At 36.0% G+C, this 18,468-nt stretch overlaps 3 protein-coding genes across 5 annotated transcripts; 1 reads left to right on the forward strand and 2 right to left on the reverse strand.

Moving 5' to 3' along the window:
• Positions 1–6,665: 6,665 nt before the first annotated feature.
• LOC141630157 (uncharacterized) lies at positions 6,666–7,577 on the reverse strand. The gene has a single exon (XM_074443024.1). The coding sequence runs from the start codon at positions 7,575–7,577 to the stop codon at positions 6,666–6,668; it is 912 nt and encodes a 303-aa protein (XP_074299125.1).
• Positions 7,578–13,328: 5,751 nt separating this feature from the next.
• LOC141633825 (elongation factor 1-gamma 3-like) lies at positions 13,329–15,783 on the forward strand. 2 transcript variants are annotated; one of them, XM_074446218.1, is made up of 2 exons: positions 13,329–13,482; positions 15,144–15,783. In XM_074446218.1, the coding sequence occupies exons 1-2, from the start codon at positions 13,426–13,428 to the stop codon at positions 15,519–15,521; spliced, it is 435 nt and encodes a 144-aa protein (XP_074302319.1). In that variant the 5' UTR covers positions 13,329–13,425; the 3' UTR covers positions 15,522–15,783. The 2 variants fall into 2 exon arrangements, with proteins under 2 accessions (XP_074302319.1, XP_074302320.1); XM_074446219.1 differs by lacking the exon at positions 13,329–13,482 and adding an exon at positions 14,246–14,377.
• Positions 15,784–16,721: 938 nt separating this feature from the next.
• LOC141634160 (agamous-like MADS-box protein AGL11) lies at positions 16,722–18,468 on the reverse strand. Of its 2 annotated transcripts, none has more exons than XM_074446436.1 (6): positions 18,365–18,468; positions 18,183–18,282; positions 18,037–18,078; positions 17,492–17,533; positions 17,233–17,393; positions 16,722–17,033 (listed from the first exon to the last, which is right to left on the reverse strand). In XM_074446436.1, exons 2-6 carry the CDS (start codon positions 18,273–18,275, stop codon positions 17,030–17,032), a joined length of 342 nt encoding a protein of 113 aa, XP_074302537.1. In that variant the 5' UTR covers positions 18,276–18,282; positions 18,365–18,468; the 3' UTR covers positions 16,722–17,029. The 2 variants fall into 2 exon arrangements, with proteins under 2 accessions (XP_074302537.1, XP_074302536.1); XM_074446435.1 differs by having other exon boundaries at positions 17,233–17,396.

Genomic DNA, 18,468 nt, shown 5'->3' on the forward strand with positions numbered 1-18,468 from the left:
TCATCATCGAGTCCTTCGACCGTGTCAATTACAATTATCGTAGTTCACCGCTTTAGTTCACTTAAAACGTGATAGATAATAAATTGACATGACCTCTCGCTAAAACAATCAATTGAGATATAGCCTTACCAAATAGTAGAAACCATGAAAACCTATTTCGTGAGGGAGTGCACTCGGCCACACCGGGGTACAAACCTTGTTACGTAGGGGAAGTGGGTGATAAATGTCTAATCCACCGAATTCATGTTGATAAGGGATGTATCGGCCACACCGTGCCCAAGTTGATGTGGATTTGGATCATGGACACATTTATTCGAAATTTGGGTTGAACTCAACAAAAGTTTTTTGATAAGGGATGTATCGGCCCCACCGTGCCCTTGTCAGATGTGTTTTGGGCTAAAGATAAATGTTAATGTAATTTTATCGACCAAGAGTTCTAAAAGTAGAATCGATTAAACGTTAATCCACCGAGTTATATTGATAAAGGATGTATCGGCCCCACCGTGCCTGAGTCGATATGAATTTGGGTCTTGGAATCATTTATAATAGTTGGGTAGAGGTCACTATATAAATGCTCATATCTTGTTAATTTATTTACAAGTATGATTTAAAACGATAAATGTTAAGTTTTCCACTATTCCGTTATCATATTGTTCTATTTCTTTACCACAATTCATATACGATATCATTTCGATTTTTCCAAAATCTCCATTAAAACATCGTAACTAGAGACAAATTTGAATTTTGCTTCTGAAACCTCATATGAACCATTGCTAAGGATCTCTTGCAAAGAGTATAGATTAAAGTTATCTATTATCAAACAGGTTTTTGATTCTAGACTAACACATCTACTTACAATGGATTGTTTTTCATGTACTTAAAAGAATTAAGTACCTTGAAATGATTGTTTTGGTAATTAGTTTTGTCAGAATTCGTAATTGACCAAAATAACGCAACCACCTCAATGAGAGTTTTTAAGACTAAAACGAACAAATGAAGAGTGTTCTTCATGAATTCAATTTTGCTTCTCAAAGCAAAGACTCATTGAAATGAGTGGGAGCATTCTCTTAAACCGTTAAGATGAGGACGAGGTTCAAGAAGTAAAGATTATAATGGAATTGATACAAGGTAATGTTAAAAGTAAAGTTGTTGAGAATGACGATACTAAGCCTATCAATCCCAACCGATAAAGTTTCCATTGTCTCAAATGTTGGACACGAGAAAGGAAACTACCCCAAATTATTGAAGAATCAACAAGTTAGTTGTGGGACATCTAATGGGATCTTCTTCTTTAAATGTTTATTTGATTAAACATAAATTTTGCTAGTACCACTTCGTCAATATTAGAAACCAGTGGTGGTTTTCATCATTATGTTTGACACATAGGATGATTAGAATATGACGACTAGCAACAATGAAGTCGAGAGATAGAGTCATTGTGTACTAAATCTAGTTTTGGGTTTAGAGTTGTACTTAATTATGACTATTAAGTGCATAAACTCTAAATAAGAATACAAACTTGTTAAGATACAAAGGAGGTTTCACTTTTTGTGACCCTATACACCACGATTTGATGGCTAGCCCATTATCAAGGTGATAATATTCTAAACCAAACTAGAATGATATATCATGAAGATGATGCAAGACTCAAATTGGTAACCCAAGATTAAACCTTAAATTTTGGAATGATGAACGCAAAGAGTTATCGAGTACTCTTGAAACCATTAGATTGTTAATGGTATATGCGTATCTTGTATTCAAAGCAAGATGTCTCGTGCCTTTTGGTTGAAAAGGAGATCGAGGTTGTAAATCATTGATTCAAAATAGGTTAATCATTTTCTTTCACCAACGATTTAGGTTGACACTAATATGTTAACTTGATGAGGTAAATAGAGAAATCTTTTGAAGAAGTTCAAAGAGTTCAAGAAATCACGATTTAGTCGTGATGGGATTATCAAAGTGAAGACTTTGATATAAGCCAAAGGAAATGTGATATAGTATCACAAGTTAATCTCTCTTAGCACGCATTATAGAGTAATGTGTGGTTGGATAAAGAATTCAAACGCTATTCAATATGATTTGGACTTCAATCAAGTTACTTTGAGTTACTTGATCCTTTTGGGGATTTGATCATTTTTGTCTAAATTATTTTTCCACTAAATAGAATCATATGAGATATGAAATGGTAAGGGTACCATGTTTGTAAGTTTTCACAAGAAACAAATGCTCATTTTTCCCTATGATAATCACGAGTACACCGGGTTTGTGGCTCGTGAAGCTGTCTTTCTAAAAATACAAGTTTATTTCTAGAAGACAGAGTGGGAGAAAATTATTCAAGAGCCACAAAGAATATCATGTCGCAAGAAACAGGTCTTTCTTGGCTACATAAGACGTGTTGTGTAAGACGTTGTTTCTTTAAAAACCTAGGAGGTTAAATTCGTCACTTGTTAAAAATGATGAATTCAAGCTACTTTTAAGAAAGTAAAGAGCTTATAACTTACAAAAGAAATTATTTGATTCCAGTTGATTACTTCTAGAAAGTAATGAACATATGACTTACATAAGAGTGTTTAAGTCACAACTCAATACAAGGCTTAGAGCCATGAAAATCCGAAACAAAAAGGCTTGATTAGTGACAAAGGGTTTTGCACTAATAAAGAGAGATTTCAAAGCAAGATTGGTAGCAAAGAGTTTTGCACTGTTTGAAATGCTTAAGTCTATTTGGATCTTCTTAGGGGTTGTGTTTCATTATGAGGATATGAATACAGCAAGTGAATCTAAAACCCACTTCTTCAATAGAAGGAATGTATTCAATACATGTCATGAGTTTAATAGATTCTTGCAATCCTAAGATAATGTGAAACTTAAGAGAGGGTCTTAAGTAGGACATCAATGAGTTAGAATCAAATGTTTTGATCATGTTATAAAACTTTTCTCGATAAGACGAGAAGTTGTTTATACATGGAGTTTAGTGGGAGTTACGGAAATTTTATTTAGTCCGATATGTGGATGACATATTGATCATTAAGAATGATTTAAGACTTTTGGAGTAATATAATACATCTTTAATATCTAGATTTATGTAGATAAATCCACATGATATTAGCGTCAATAAGAAGTCTTATGTTGATAAGATTCATGACTAGTTCAATTAAATTGAACATATTTGATTGATTCCATTTGCTTCGCTTCTTAGGATCAATTAAATGAATAATGATGTATAACACTTCATATACTTTGAGTATGATGAATTGTTTTCAAAATCGAATTTAAGTAATCTTTATCAAGTAAGCCATGAAGATTACCCTTAAGTGCTTGCAGAAGTATTAAGGAAGTAATGCAAAGTGTTTATGATGCAATTTTGTGTAAGGGTATTACACAAGTTACAATTGACAATTGAGATTGCTCATGGTTTCCGACAAAACCATAATCAAAACACATTAGGATGGTTAAGATACCATTGTGGCTATGATAATTAAGAAGTATATTTTCTAGAATCGTTCTAGACAATAAAGAACAATGAGAGATATTTATAACGGAAATTGAGTACACTTGCAAACATGAGATGTGCAAGAAGGATGAGTCCCGCACACTGTGAAAACAGTGGGAGCTATTCTAAGGCTAGAGGGCCTATGTCTTGATTGGATCTCGACACGTACTCAGAAAGTTTTGTAATGCAAATGTATACATTACAAAGGAAAACGAGTATGTAGTAAGGTTGAGTAAGGTACAAGAAGTTGATAAAACCTACTAACCAAAGCCTTCTCAAAGGCTAAACATGATGAGTCATGTCATTTCAATTGAGTTGAAATAAACAACTACGTACAAGATCAAATTAGATTATAGAACATGAAATAGTAATCAGGCATTGACTATTCATATGTGATAATCGCATTTGTCGTTCGAGTTTTTCTTTAAAAACTCCTTTTATACTTTGTTACATCCAAACGGGTTGTAGAGACAATTGAATCCCGTTAAAGTGAACACGGATTAACATTGTATTCGCCCATAGTCACTTGTATGAGGTGACGTCTCGAAGTGACTAGAGTGTGATGCGATTGATGGCAAGTTCAAGTGACATAGAGTCATGTGAGATGACTAGTCGATCACATAGGCAGACTGTTAGGAACATTTTGTCGGGCCTAATGACCGCTTATAGAGTTCGGGCAAATTTATATAGCCACGGTCGTGGCGAGAGTCTGCTATAGTATTCAAATGAGTCGATTCTTTTGACTAAAGACTATTCTCCTAAGATGGCTCGTTTGATTAACTTTGATTTGTGTTACTACGACCTTCGTAAATGGGGTCAAATGGGCATATTTTGGGTTATGATGGTGTGGCTAGTCGAAGGGAATGAGTGCGATAGGAATTGTCCACCCCTTTGTCAGGGTTATAACAATATCTCGGGGCCACTCGAGGAGTAATGAACGGAAATGCGTGGCCACGCTCGGAATGTATCCATGGTGGATAAATCCGGTCAATCGGTTATTCTCCAGATCGAGGAAACCACTCTCGATATGATCACTTGCAAGTACGACCGAAAGACACCTTGCATTGAGTGGGAGATAGTAATAGGACAAGAGAATTGGTGACGCACACTTGTCGAGGACAAGTGGGAGATTGTTGGGAAATGTGTCCTCAACAACAGTGCGATCATGTGATTTAAATATCATTATTAAATCTCATTTTAAAGAATACATTTGGGAAGTATTTTTTGTCATTTGGTCCACACATATCGGTAATGATTGGCTGACTAGAGTTTGACATTACTGTCGTGCGACGGTGGTGATCAGTTGATCCCCTAGGTCATACCTATAGGGCAACACTCTTAATTGATTATTTAATTAATCGTATAATGTTGCGAGTTAATTAAATTACTTGAAAATTGACGGATGATTTTGGAAGTAAAATTTACGTGTCTCATTTTGATGAGATACGGTCTGAGTAATCGAATTGTATCTTTACTCAGATGAAATTATTGTTTAAGGAAACAATTGAAATTGAATGAATAATTATAAATACAAGTTGTTGTGATTTATAATTGGTAAAATATTTTGGTACAAGTAATTATGAATTACTAAGTCAATTTTTGTATATGACGTATTTTTATTAATACGTTGATTTTTAATATGTTAAAAATACATAACAATTTTATGTGACATGTGACATGTAACATATTGACAAATTGACAAAAATAATATGGAACCATATTATCAATAGTGACCGAAATTTTGAAGAGAATAAACTCTTCATATTCCTCCATTTGGACGGTTTTGGCATAGGGAAGTGTAAAAGTTTTATGCTTTTCTCTTTTGCCAAACTTTACCTATATTTACATGTAATCATTCATTCATACAAATGCTGAAGATAAGTGTTAAAAAGCATGCATGAAAACTCTTCCTATCCTCTTAACAAAACCGTGACATTAGTTGTTATGGTGACCAAAATTTTTGGTTCAATTTTCTCACAAAATTAATATTATCTAGTCTTCATAATATTGGTTTTAATTAAGAGAAAGCTTTGGGTATAAAGCCTTGGGAGAGATCCTATACTTGGGTCTTGGGTTGTTTGTTCTTCCATTTAAGGGATAGCTCAAGAACAAAAGAGAAGGAGAACTCTTTTGTGCCCATATATACCGATATTGCAATGTAAGAATAATGTTTCTTCCTCTCTTTGTTTTAATGTTTGCATGCATAAGATCATTAGTTAATTTTATGACAAATTATATTATAACATATATGAGTATGTTAGTAGGTATAAAGATCTACCTTTCCTTCACAAACTACCCTTCGTCCCATCATTTCATAATTTAACACCTGCCACATTTCACCAAGAGCCCGAGTTGCCAGAGCTCCAACAAGACTCTCGTCAGAGAATCTCACCAACACCGCTATATGATCGTTGGAGCTTCGACCAATTCCACCATCGTCGTCCCTTCTTATAATCATAACACAACACTCGTGCCACCGGCGCCGTCACACCAACGATAACAATTTTGACTGGTGGTCGTACTTTTTGTACCGGAATTTATAAACCCCAATATTAATAGTTGGGGGGAAAACAAAGAGGAGGTGGCTTCGTGGTGGACAAGGGAGATGTAATTGCCGTCGAAGCTCCGCCAGCAGGAGTGGCTAAAAATGACAGTGGTCGTTGCTGTCGTTGGAGAATATGGGTGGTAGTGATGGTGTATAGAGGGTAAGTGTTGGTCTGATTTTCCGTAGAAAAGTGATTGTGACTTTTTGATGGTGTTTAAGGTGGGTGATTGGTGATTAATGGTGGTAAATGTGGGCAACTGTGAGTGCAATTTGTTGGTTGAAGACATTCACAGAGGTAATTGATTAATAATTTGAAGCTTTATTATGGCTATATGAAAATGGGGATTGTGGATTGAGCCAACGAAGAAGAAGACAGAGGTTTGTGATGTTTGGGTGAAATGCTTTTTTTTTTGATAAAATGTAAGCTTTCATTAAATCAAAAGAGAACGGAACCATATCCCGATCGAACGAGAAATTAATCTCATTCGTCGAACTAACCCAAACAGCCCAAGCCCAAAGAGCATTACAATGGACAACAAAATCAAATTATAGAAATCTTATCTAGAGGAATCTAGTTAGAACGACCCATCGTCTTCCTCCTCCATCCTACTGTAGTCTACCAAGCAATCATCATCGCCCACACAATAATCTCGTCCAGTCATCCTCCTTTCTCTTCGATCTCTTCTGTGTTTGATCAATCCTAATCTTGAGATCCTTGATTATGTTTTCAGCGACTTTATGAGGTCTTAGCAGCTGCATCTCAAACTTGCATGTGTTCCTTTGCCTCCAAATGGAATAGATAAGAGCATTAAGAACGCCATTGACGACATCTCTCTTATACCCGGATCCATGGAATTGGATTCTCCAATCTAACAAATTTTGTCGAGGTAATTGAATGCCTAACCAAATCTCCACGATACTAACTATATTATTACTGTAGCTGCAGGAAAAGAAGAGATGATCCGGCTGTTCCGCTCCTACTCCACAGATATAGCAGGTATCGTCTGAGGTAATGCCAATATCTTTAAGCTTTGCATTAGTAGTAAGAGCTTTGTGATGATAAAGCCAAGCTACCAAGCTATGCTTGGGTATCGTCAACTGGTTCCAAACCATATTTGACCATTGCACCTCCTGAGTTTTCTCTCTGAGGAAATCATATCCTTTAGCTATGTAATAATCCCCTTCTCCTTGCTCTGTCCAGTCTTTAAGTCGATCTCTAACTTGACAAAGTTTCCTCCAATACCAGCTAGTGTCGGATGTGGGACAGTAACCATGCCATTCTTGCCCTTTGAGATACGTGTGGTTGATCCACTTAACCCATAAATGATCAGCTTTATGAGAAATCCACCACACTAACTTGCCCAACGCTGCTTTGTTCCACACAGAGTCATTTTTAAGCCCCAAATCCCCTTCTATTTTGGGTCTGCAGACCTTGTCCCATGCTACCAAAGGGGTTCTAATATACTCACTTCCTCCATCCCAGAGGAAGTTTCTGCAAATTGTCTCAATGCGGGCTATCACTCCACTTGGGAGAATGAACATTGTAGCCCAATAATTGTGATAAGTTTTTAGAACAACTTTAATGAGCACCAGGCGCCCTGCATAAGAAAGCTTTCTTGCTCCCAGTCCCCTAATTTTAGCAGTGATCTTCTCAATAAGAGGAGCACAATCATGGGCATTGAGCCTGGTAGTTTTGATTGGCACTCCCAAATATTTGAAAGGGAGACGGCCTTCAATACAACTTGAAACTTAAAGGATTTCTCTCTTGACTGTAGCTTCCATTCCATTGAAATAAGCATTGGATTTCCCCTTGCTTAACCTCAATCCAGAAGCTTTAGAGAAGGTAGCATATGTCCTGAGTAAAATCATTATGGAGTTCACATCCCCCTTACTAAAAAGTAGGAGGTCGTCTGCAAACATGAGGTGAGAAAGCCTCATGGGTTTACAGAGAGGGTGATAGTGGAACCCCATAGTCTCAGTAGTATAATCAAGTAATCTGGTCAGGTACTTCATGCATATAGTGAAAATAAGAGGAGAAAGGGGGTCTCCTTGTCTCAAGCCCCTTTGACCCTTGAAAAAACCAAACATGTCTCCATTCAAATTCAGTGAATAGGAAGCTGTAGTCACACACTGCATAATCCATTTAATGAACTTCCTTGGAAATCTCATAGCATATAGCATTTGATGTAGAAATTCCCATTCCACAATGTCATATGCTTTTTGGAGGTCTACCTTAAATAGGCATCTTGGGGAGGCCGTAGTTCTAGCATATAGTCTGATGATGTCCTGACAAATAAGGATGTATTATGCAGTGTGTGAAATGCTTGGTCAATGTTTGGATTTAGTTGACTTCCTTTTACAAGCTTTGATTCCTCCTCTTTAAAAATTAAGATTTGTTTTGTGGATTTTTAATTGGTTTGTTTATTTTTTTTTTTTGGTTGACCTTTGTGTATTTGAGTCATGTTATATACGTGTATTCAAATCATGTATTTGTGTATCTAGAATAATGTTTTGTGTATTTAGGTAGTTCGTATTTTTGTATCTATGTAGGAAAAAATATATCTAGGATGAATAAAAGTGTATCTACATCATTATTAAATAAATCTACATTATTACAAAGTTTCAGACACACATTAGATTGTCATAGGTATGCTTTGTACCTAAACTAGATACATTTTTTAACAAGTACATACATTTGTTCTATTTTTTTAAAACTCCTAGATACATTAAAATATACTCCGTGTGTCATATATGCATTTTTTTTACCAAATTTCAAATACAATTTAAACTATTATAGGGACGTTTTCACTTGAATTGTAGATACATTTTATAACGATGCAGATACATTTCATCCAATTCTAGTTACACTTTTTCTCAATTATGATTAATGTATCTGATAATATAATTAATGCATATGGTAATAATTTTAATGTTTTCAACAACAATAAATAAATCCCTAATTATATATATAAGATGACATGTTATAGTATGGTACTATACTAGTTCCATTAACAACACATACAATGGCGGACGCACGTTATAACAATAGGGGTCCATGGACACCCCAAAGATTAGAAAAAATCTGTAGAACTTGTTGCTTATAGATGATAGGACACCCTAAAGTTATAAATAGGACCCCTGATTGACCACTTGTCAACCAACAAACACTACTTTATTTACTTATCAGTCATGAATTTATCTAAAGATATATGTGCTACTCTTATCAATTATCAGTATGTACTAGACAGTAATTTCTAGAGTTGAATATTTCTATTTTCTTATCAAAATTCCTAAAAACCGTCCCCACATTATTAATCTAATCCTTAATATTTATTTAACTTTTCAACTAAGCCCCTCTCTAAATGTCTTTATAACATTATTTTTTATCGGTAATTCGAAATTGAGTGACGGTGACCCATTTTACGATTACCTTTTTTTTTTTTATTACATCACGCCATCTTTACGTATTTTGACAACATTGATTTTTGTATATTATTAAACGATCATTAATAACAATAATAATAATTAATAACCAATAACGATCAAATTAGAAACAAAACATGACGTTTATAAACGAAAAACTTCAAATGACCATAACTTTGTGCTAGGGTGTCCGATTTTGACGATTTTTTTTTTCAAATCGCTTAACTAAAGAGGACCCCGCAAAAAAAATTATGTATCCGCCACTGAACACATACACCATTATAAAGATAAATGGTTGAATATACAAACACTTTAAAAAAAATGACACACACACAATGAACAAACGATACGCCATTTCAAAGATAAAAAGTAGAAAATACACTCTTTGAAAAATGAGACACACACAATGAACAAAAGATAGTGTAACAAATACATCCGAGAATATATACTCAAGTAATTTGCTATTGAATAATTAGCATATGAAAAGAATTAAATACTAATATCGACACTTAATTACTGCTCCTCTTCCCATTTTTCATAAGCATCCACCATCACTATCCCCATCACCATAACGCGGCCACCACCACACCAGCGACAAACACCGAACCAACCAGACCTTACGGGAACAATTGTTGTCTTCCGAACTTCCTTCACATCACCACTTATTAGCCTTCTCTCCACCAATCTCCGGCGTGATGTCGCCGTTATCGAAATCACCATTCTACAATCAGCCGAAAATTATTTTTTCGGACTAAAAATCCTTTAGTAATGCCAATATAACAATGATTTTTTCCAAATTATTGATTTTTCACAATTGAAAATTGATTGATCTAAAAAACAAGAGGTGATAACGGTGATTTTCGCCAAATGATTTGATAGCGACGGCGATGGAAAATACAAGGTGGAGGGAGGTGTTTGCCGGCCGGAAAGACGCACCAAATAAGGTTAGTGCGGTTGTGATGGTGGTGAGGAAGGTGTCAGTTCGGCAGCATATTAGGGCAGTGCAGCTGTGCAGGGTGGTTCGTTGTCGTCGGCGTCGTACAGGGTGGTCGGTGACCTCGTCGGTAACATATGGGTCAGATGGTGATGTCAACGGTGTTGGTTGTGGTGGCTACCGGCGATGGCTTACTGTGAATAGTTGGTTAGGCAGATTAGTTTGTTGGATGGATGAAGATGGGAGGGAGATGTGGGGTGAATTGCTTGTGATCTCGGCCAGTGATCTCGGCCATATATATATATATATATATATATATATATATATATATATATATATATATATATATATATATATATATATATGAGATCTAATGAGTGTATCTCTTTTTGTTGAGTCCATAAGTTCTATCTAGAGCCCTTAGATGAGGAAGATGGAGGGCTTAAATCACATTTACACTCAGGATCAATAATGAGTATTTTAACACTCTTTCTCATAATCACACAATTAATCACTAGTTAAAAACTAATCACTATATATAATTTATTTTCACACCCACTCATCTCTCATCTCACAAAAATCCTTCACTTTCTCTCTCAAAAAACCAATAAAATAAAAAAACAAATAAATTAAAATCATTCAAAATCCCCCCAAAAAAACCTCTCTTCCTCACCAACTCCGGCCACCATCGTGCCACCGACGACGACACACCGGAGCCACAACCCCGACCACCAACGACCGCACCACCAACGACCGCACATCGGAGCCATAAACCACCCTGCCACCTCATCCTCTTCCCTTTTCCGGCCAGATCCGCCTCCTCCTCTTTCCTTTTCCGGCCAGATCTACCACGCGCGACCCTCGCCACCTCACGTCCTCGCAACAACACCACGCCGACCACCAACCACAACAAACACTAGCCTGAAAACCCCATCATCACCTCATTCATTCGTCTCCCACCATTCGAACACAACCACCATCCTCTGCACCACCGCACCACTCTCCCTCTGAACACCATCGACGGTAGCCTAGATCCGCCGCTACCACGCGATCTCCTCCTTATTTTTGGTTCTGTCGATTTCTTTTTTTATTTCAAATTTGTTTTTTGAGATCTTGTTTCATATTTTCGTTTTTTTTGGATTTTTTACTGTTTATACATTTTGGTTGGGTGGTTGTTGTGTCGTGTGTCGCCTTTTTTTTTTGAATAAGTGGTGTTATAATACATAAAAACATGGTGTTTTGGTTTGTTGTGGGAGTTTGTTTATATTCAAGTAGGTTTTGTTCATATTCAAACCCAGATCTGGAAAATAGGAAGTATATATTTTTCAGTTTTCGTATTTTAAATATCGCTTTGTTTTGTATTTTAAAATCTCGTCTTGTTAAATATCTCTTATTATATTATTTTTTCAGATTTACACTTATATTTTATTATGTCAAAGTTATACTTTGGTGGTTTCAGATCTGGTTTTGTTGTGTTCTTTTACAGTTACACTCGTATTTCTTTAAATTTACACTTGTATTTTCTCACATTTACACTCGTATTTCTTTAAATTTACACTTGTATTTCCTAAGATTTACACTCGTATTTCCTTAAATTTACACTAGTTTTATATTTTTTTCAAATCTCTTTTTGTTTTATATATTTTTTTAATTACGGCTTGTTTAAATTCGTCTTGTTATATATATTGTTTTAATATTTACACTCGTATTTCATCAGAGTTACACTCGTATTTCCTCAGAGTTACACTTGTATTCTATTGTTTTTGTTTCAGATCTCTTTTTATGATGTTTGTTGGTGGTCGGACTACAGTTACACTCATAAAGGACCAAAGTTACACTCGTAAAGGACCAAAGTTACACTCAAAGGACGAAAGTTACACTTGTAAAACATTAAATTTACACTCGTAAAGATTCAAATTTACACTCGTATACCTTCAAGTTTATACTTAAAATACTACATTTACACTCGTAAAGCATCAAATTTACACTCGTAGCATGTTAAGATTATATAAATTCCAATTTTTATATAGAAAATTGCCTAAAAAATCAAATTTACACTCTTAAAATATTACATTTACCCTCGTAAAACATGAAAGTTACACTAGTACGTAAAATGTTAAAATTATATAAATTCAAATTTTTCGTCATAAAAAATTCAAAATTACACTTATAAAACATCAAAGTTATTCTTGTAAAATGTTAAAATTATATAAATTCAAAATTTTCGTTACAACAAAATCAGAATTACACTCGAAAAACTTCAAATTTACACTGGTAAAATGTTACAGTTACACTTGTAAAATTTTATATTTGTATAAATTCAAAAATTTTATATACAAAAACCGCCTTAAAAGATTACATTTACACTCCTACAACTTACATTTACACTCATAAAATTCCTACAATATCAGAGTTACAAAAAACCGCCTTAAAATATCACATTTACACTTCTACAAGTTACAGTTACACTCGTAAAACTCCAACAATATCACATTTACACTCATTAATCACTCAAACGTGATTAAATTAGTGATTAAAGAGTGAAAAAACAATTAATTATATGATAGAAAAAGATTAGTGAGAATATTTTTTTGTTATTTTCAATCTCAACCATCCATTTCAATCCAACTATCCACATTTTTTTCCTTTTTCTTTTTAATTGTCCTTAATCATTTTCCTCTCCATCCATCTCAACCATCCATTGAGTCCATCCAATGGCCCTTACAAGGACTTAGGGACTCAATGGCAGAGGTGGACTCATTAGAACTCCTCTCTCTCTCTCTCTTTCTCTCTCTCTCTCTATATATATATATATATATATATATATATATATATATATATATATAGAATTGTACAAAGTGTAACTAAAAACGGTGCAGAACCGTACGAACTGACCTATTAAAGTCATTCTCAAACGCTATTTTTTATTTCTCTGCCAAACTAAAACAATTCAACACCAAACCACCACAAACACTCTACTTCCATCGCCTCTCACACTTCCACCGTCGGCCGCTACTTCCACCGTCGGCCGCCATGTCCACCGCCGCTTCTACCACCCAAGAACAGATTTCAGTCTATTATAGAAGAAAGGTGAGCTTCAATTCTTATTTTAATCTCTGAAAATTGATATTTAGGTATGAATTCTAATTAAAAATTAGGTTTATAAAAATTGATCATTATAAATTTTATTTTTTTAATCGTTTTTGGGTTATAATTTGGCCTGATCGTGGCCTTGGAGATGTATGTTGTGGTGTATTGTGGTGACGGGTGATGTCCCCGTCGCGGTGTGAGGTGGTCGTTTATGTCACCAGTGATGTCGCTGATGTGGGTTCAAGTGGTTGTCGGGGCTGATGGCGGGGTCGGGGCTTGTTGTGGGGTTAGTCCAGGGAAGTAGGTGTGGCGGTGGTAGTGTTGGTGGTTGTGATGGCCAGTTTGGTGGTCGTAGTTTATCTTTTGATCGTGGATACACGAAATACCAGTCCGGATACACGTGGTATTACTACTGGATACACAAATCGATTTGTGTATATAGTAGTAATACCATGTGTATCTTTTAAGCAATAGATTATCAAAAGTTTAGTCTTAGTAAGCTATCAGTGTAATCATGCATGCAAATGACATAACAAATTATGCACGCACAAGGAATCCTTGTTTATCCGGAAAAACAGCAACACACCTTGTCTACACCTTGTCTGATACTTCAAAGGTGAGATTATTCTCTTTCAGTATGAGATTTGTATAATTGAAAAGGAGAAGGCTAAGAATCAAATCCAAACCACAGACCGTTAAAGGAACCACATTTTACCCGGGATATAAGAATACGACATCGTTTGGACTGTTGGTGTTTAAGGTACAGAATTTGGTTATACTTGGAAGTGATGGGAAGACGGATTATGAGAATCAGAAGAGTGAAGTAGTGTATGAGATGCAGGTGAAGGCGTGAAGCGGCGGTGTTATGAGAATCAGAAGACTGTTGGTGTTTAAGGTACAGAATTTGGTTATATTTGGTTATACAACATCGTAACCTTGCTAGATACACTCTTTTTTGGAAAGGAGTATATATCCCTCCAGAATGTATTGTTTAGTAGAATAGCCCTCTAATTTGCATGCCCCTCTCAATGCAACTATTGATACGGTCATATTCTGTACCTCTCTATGTTGTTAATCTGCACTTGTTGAGAATCTTTACTTATGCTGTATTTGTCTGATTCCATTGGGCTTTGTTGCTCAAATTTGACATGCCCCATCACATGGGGCTACCATGACTTTGTAACTAGAGATAATAGTAGGGCATCTGTACTTTGAGTCTTTCGTATTGTAGACTGCCTGCATTTCATGAAGTACTTCTAATTCTTGACAAGTGAGCTATATGTTACTTGGACTCATTTAGTATGATACGACGTGGATGTGTTGCAAGTGTCGTCCGACTCTTTTTTATGAATTACCATGTTTTGGCTTAAATTATGGTATCTAAGTCTGATACATGTCCGGGTGTCGTGTTGGACACGGGTAGTCGGGTATGGGAAGTAATAAGAAAAGCTGGAGCTATAGCAAGGGAAAAGTGGACAAATCTTGCTGCTTGTTTTTACTATTTACCATTGGATGGGTATCTTTAGATGCTTGCTCAACAATGTAGTAACTTTAATTATGTTTCCACTTGAGTGCTATCGGCTATACTATTGGACTTTTAATGGGCTAGTCATATAATCCCACGTTGTAAGCATATTCTTACATATATCTTCACTTGGCAGGATTCTGGGACAGGGTATGATCCAGAGGGCTACTCTTTGTGGTTCTGTGACTACAAGTACAATGATGAGAACACAGTCTCATTTGTGACCATGAACAAAGTAGGCGGGTTCTTGCAGAGGATGGATCTGGCCCGCAAATATGCTTTTGGGAAGATGCTGATTATTGGTTCTGCGCCATTCAAGGTGAAGGGGCTCTGGCTTTTCCGTGGGACTGAGATTCCCCAGTTTGTGATGGATGAATGCTATGACATGGAGCTGTATGAGTGGACCAAGGTGGACATTAATGACGAAGTTCAGAAGGAGCGTGTCAACCAAATGATCGAGGATTGCGAGCCCTTTGAGGGTGAAGAGTTGGTTGATGCCAAGTGTTTCAAGTGATTCAGTTGTTTTTCCATAGCCCGATATCAAGAAACAGTTGCACAACTGGGTGGTCTAAGATTCAAATTGGTTTACCCTGTTCTATCAAAATATTCGAAAATGACTTTAGTAAGCATTTTTGTTATCTAATCTGTTTTATGACGGTTTTTATCCTTTTTTTTTTAATGTCAGTTTTGCCTGCGGGGAAGAAACATTTTCATGTAGTGGTTACAAATTCCAGAGAGTGAACTTTTAAATGAGAAATTTGTAATGTTGTTGATCCCTTTCCCCGTGATGCGGAATTTATTTATCTAAGCAGTCAGATCTTAATTTTATCGTAAAGTGTATGGTTGATGACTAAATGTACGTGTCCATATACTTGGCTGGATATGACCGCTCCGCTTTTATACTCGGGACACAGGTACGTGAGTCAAACTGTATCATACTCTTCGATGACTTGATTGAAGTACATTCAAATTGGGAGATCTCTCTTGATCTAGATGCAAAAATACTTGCAATGATTGTTTTATCTAGAGGGATTGTAATAAAAGTTACGGGTTGCTTTATTACGCATGGGGTGAATCTGAATCTGAACTTGCAGTGGTTGGCAAGTAAACTAAATGAATATGTTACGTGTCCATAGCCGTTGCTAGAATGGTCCTATTTAGATGACCGGACGCATATTTGGACACGAACTTGGTTTCATTTGGACACGAACTTAGTGAAACCGACTCAATACTTTGAACGACTTATTTGAAGTACATTGAAACCAGATCTGTCCTGATCTGGATGAAATGAACTTGGAATAACCCGACCGTGACCCTGAACTGTGTCCAAATGCGGATAATTGTATGTAATTGGAATCAAGAGGGTTAATCAATGCTTGAGTTTGAGGATGGATTGGAAAACTTATTTGAGACTGAAGCATAAGTTCGAGGTTAATTTCTTGTTGTCAAAATACAGTTTTTGCGGTAAACTGATTGTTATAGTGTAAGCTGAGAGGTCAGCTGTGTCTATATAATGAAGTAAGATATAGAGATGAGAAATGTTGCATAAAGCAGTGTGTCACGGCACAAGGGCCATTCTGCCGAAAATTGAGTATTAATCCCCTTTTTGCATGTTAATGATAATGAGTGGTTTTATATTTTGATAAAACATCGATCTATGAAACAAAAGAAGAAGGGAACAACGTCCATGGCAATTGAAGGCAGAAACAACTAGTGAAGAACATGGTAATTTTCCGGCTAATAGTCGACTGACGAGTATAATACGCATTATATTTAACATACAATCCTTGTCTGTCCACAACAAAAGTTATTATCTCCGGTAAGCCATTTACTCAAATCGGCCGCTATATAAATAATAATACATGAGCAATAATTAATCTGTTTTTTCTGTGCGTTTAATATCAAATTTTCAGCACAATTGATCTTATTTTCAATATAACTCCAGACTGCAAAGAAGAGAATTGTCGTCATTACATGCTTGTAGATGATGCAGTGTCTACATTCGGTATCAAGAAAACCTGCTCAACTGCAAATACAAAGGTGGTTGTGGTAAGATCCGTATTGAATATGTACTCTGTCTACAAGTGACCCAGAATGACCCGATATGCACACACTTAAAACAGACACGAATGTCCTCTTTTGGATAGGTCTGTATTTGTGTATTCTATCATCAACAGTAAACATCGTTGTGTGCCCGATACTTGTAGTTTTGAGTTAGAGTTTACCTGAGATTGAGAAACTTTTTGTCAGGATTAGAGAATGCACTGCTATGCTGTATCATGCTTTGATCCATAATGTGATCTCTGTGCACAAAACCATGGAAATGATGGAATGCACTCAAATCTTGGTTCGGATTTACTTGTTGGAGCGCCTCGACTTCAGATATCTTCTAGTTTAATTAGGATGTCTAATATGAGATTCAGGCTCAAATGAAACCACAAAATAACAAGTGTACTGTAAATATTGATGCATATACACATATACCTTTCCTTTGAGAAATACATTTTCATGTTCCAGCTCAATCTCCTGTTATCATAAAAACATCGAATGGTTCAGAGCTCAGAGAAGATCTGTTAAACATTACAGAGTATTTTATACTCAAGTTTTTGTCGAAAACGTAAGATAACTTTCGGTATTGGTCGTGAACTCGTGATTACAGTGATACTGCAACCTGCATTCCTGCAATGTAGTATATACTTTATCCATGATATTAAAGATTGTTTACAATGTTAATCTTGATCACTGAAACCGTAAATGATGCTTACAACCTATCAAAATATGGTTGCAACTTCATAAAATGCATTAGACCACTGTCCGAACAGTGTTAGGAATTGACATGTTAGAATAACATTTATCGTGTTAAGGTATAGAACTTGATTTTAAACGAAAACTATACTGGTGGTCGTTTTCATAAAATAGCCGAGTCTGTCTCTTCACTGTCTTGAGCACCCACTCGGCCACTCATATCAAATACTGTGTTTCTAACCGGTCTGAGTAATGAGTTTTTAAAGGCAATAGGAAAAACTGACCCTTTTCTGCAAGAACTCGATGTCAGCAAGGAGTAATTCATGCTGCACCCACCAGATTAATGCCAAGTTATTGTCAGTAGAATATTAGATTGGAAGTGGCAATTGCAGAAGTTGATTACCTGAACTATAAATATGGGAAATGTTACCTTCTTAGATCTAATTCTTGAGATGCCTCTTTCAAGCCTAGTCTCCACTTGCTTCAGTTCTTTTACACTTAAGCTTCCCAAGCATTCACCCATCAGATTCCTGACGCAAAGCACAAATGCACAAGGTGAAGTAATTGCATGAAGAACTCAACATCGTAACCTTGCTAGATACACTCTTTTACCTTGTTAGATACACATCTCCGCCAAGTCAGGTACAATTCTCTAGATTGCTAGATACATGTCTTTACCTTGCTAGATACACTCTTTTAACTTGTTAGATACACAT

This window comes from Silene latifolia, chromosome Y (assembly GCF_048544455.1).
Source record: "Silene latifolia isolate original U9 population chromosome Y, ASM4854445v1, whole genome shotgun sequence".
Classification (NCBI taxonomy): domain Eukaryota; kingdom Viridiplantae; phylum Streptophyta; class Magnoliopsida; order Caryophyllales; family Caryophyllaceae; genus Silene; species Silene latifolia.

What these genes read in the sequence shown, in the direction of transcription:
- LOC141630157 (XM_074443024.1), bottom strand. Translation starts at nt 7,577, where the DNA reads ATGTTCATTCTCCCAAGTGGAGTGATAGCCCGCATTGAGACAATTTGC.
- LOC141633825 (XM_074446218.1), top strand. Translation starts at nt 13,426, where the DNA reads ATGTCCACCGCCGCTTCTACCACCCAAGAACAGATTTCAGTCTATTAT. An exon ending in CAGTCTATTATAGAAGAAAG is followed by an intron (nt 13,483 to 15,143) that starts GTGAGCTTCAAT and finishes TTCACTTGGCAG; the next exon opens with GATTCTGGGACAGGGTATGA.
- LOC141634160 (XM_074446435.1), bottom strand. Translation starts at nt 18,275, where the DNA reads ATGGGTGAATGCTTGGGAAGCTTAAGTGTAAAAGAACTGAAGCAAGTG. An exon ending in CAAGAATTAGATCTAAGAAG is followed by an intron (nt 18,079 to 18,182) that starts GTAACATTTCCC and finishes TGGTGGGTGCAG; the next exon opens with CATGAATTACTCCTTGCTGA. An exon ending in TCGAGTTCTTGCAGAAAAGG is followed by an intron (nt 17,534 to 18,036) that starts GTCAGTTTTTCC and finishes TTATGATAACAG; the next exon opens with GAGATTGAGCTGGAACATGA.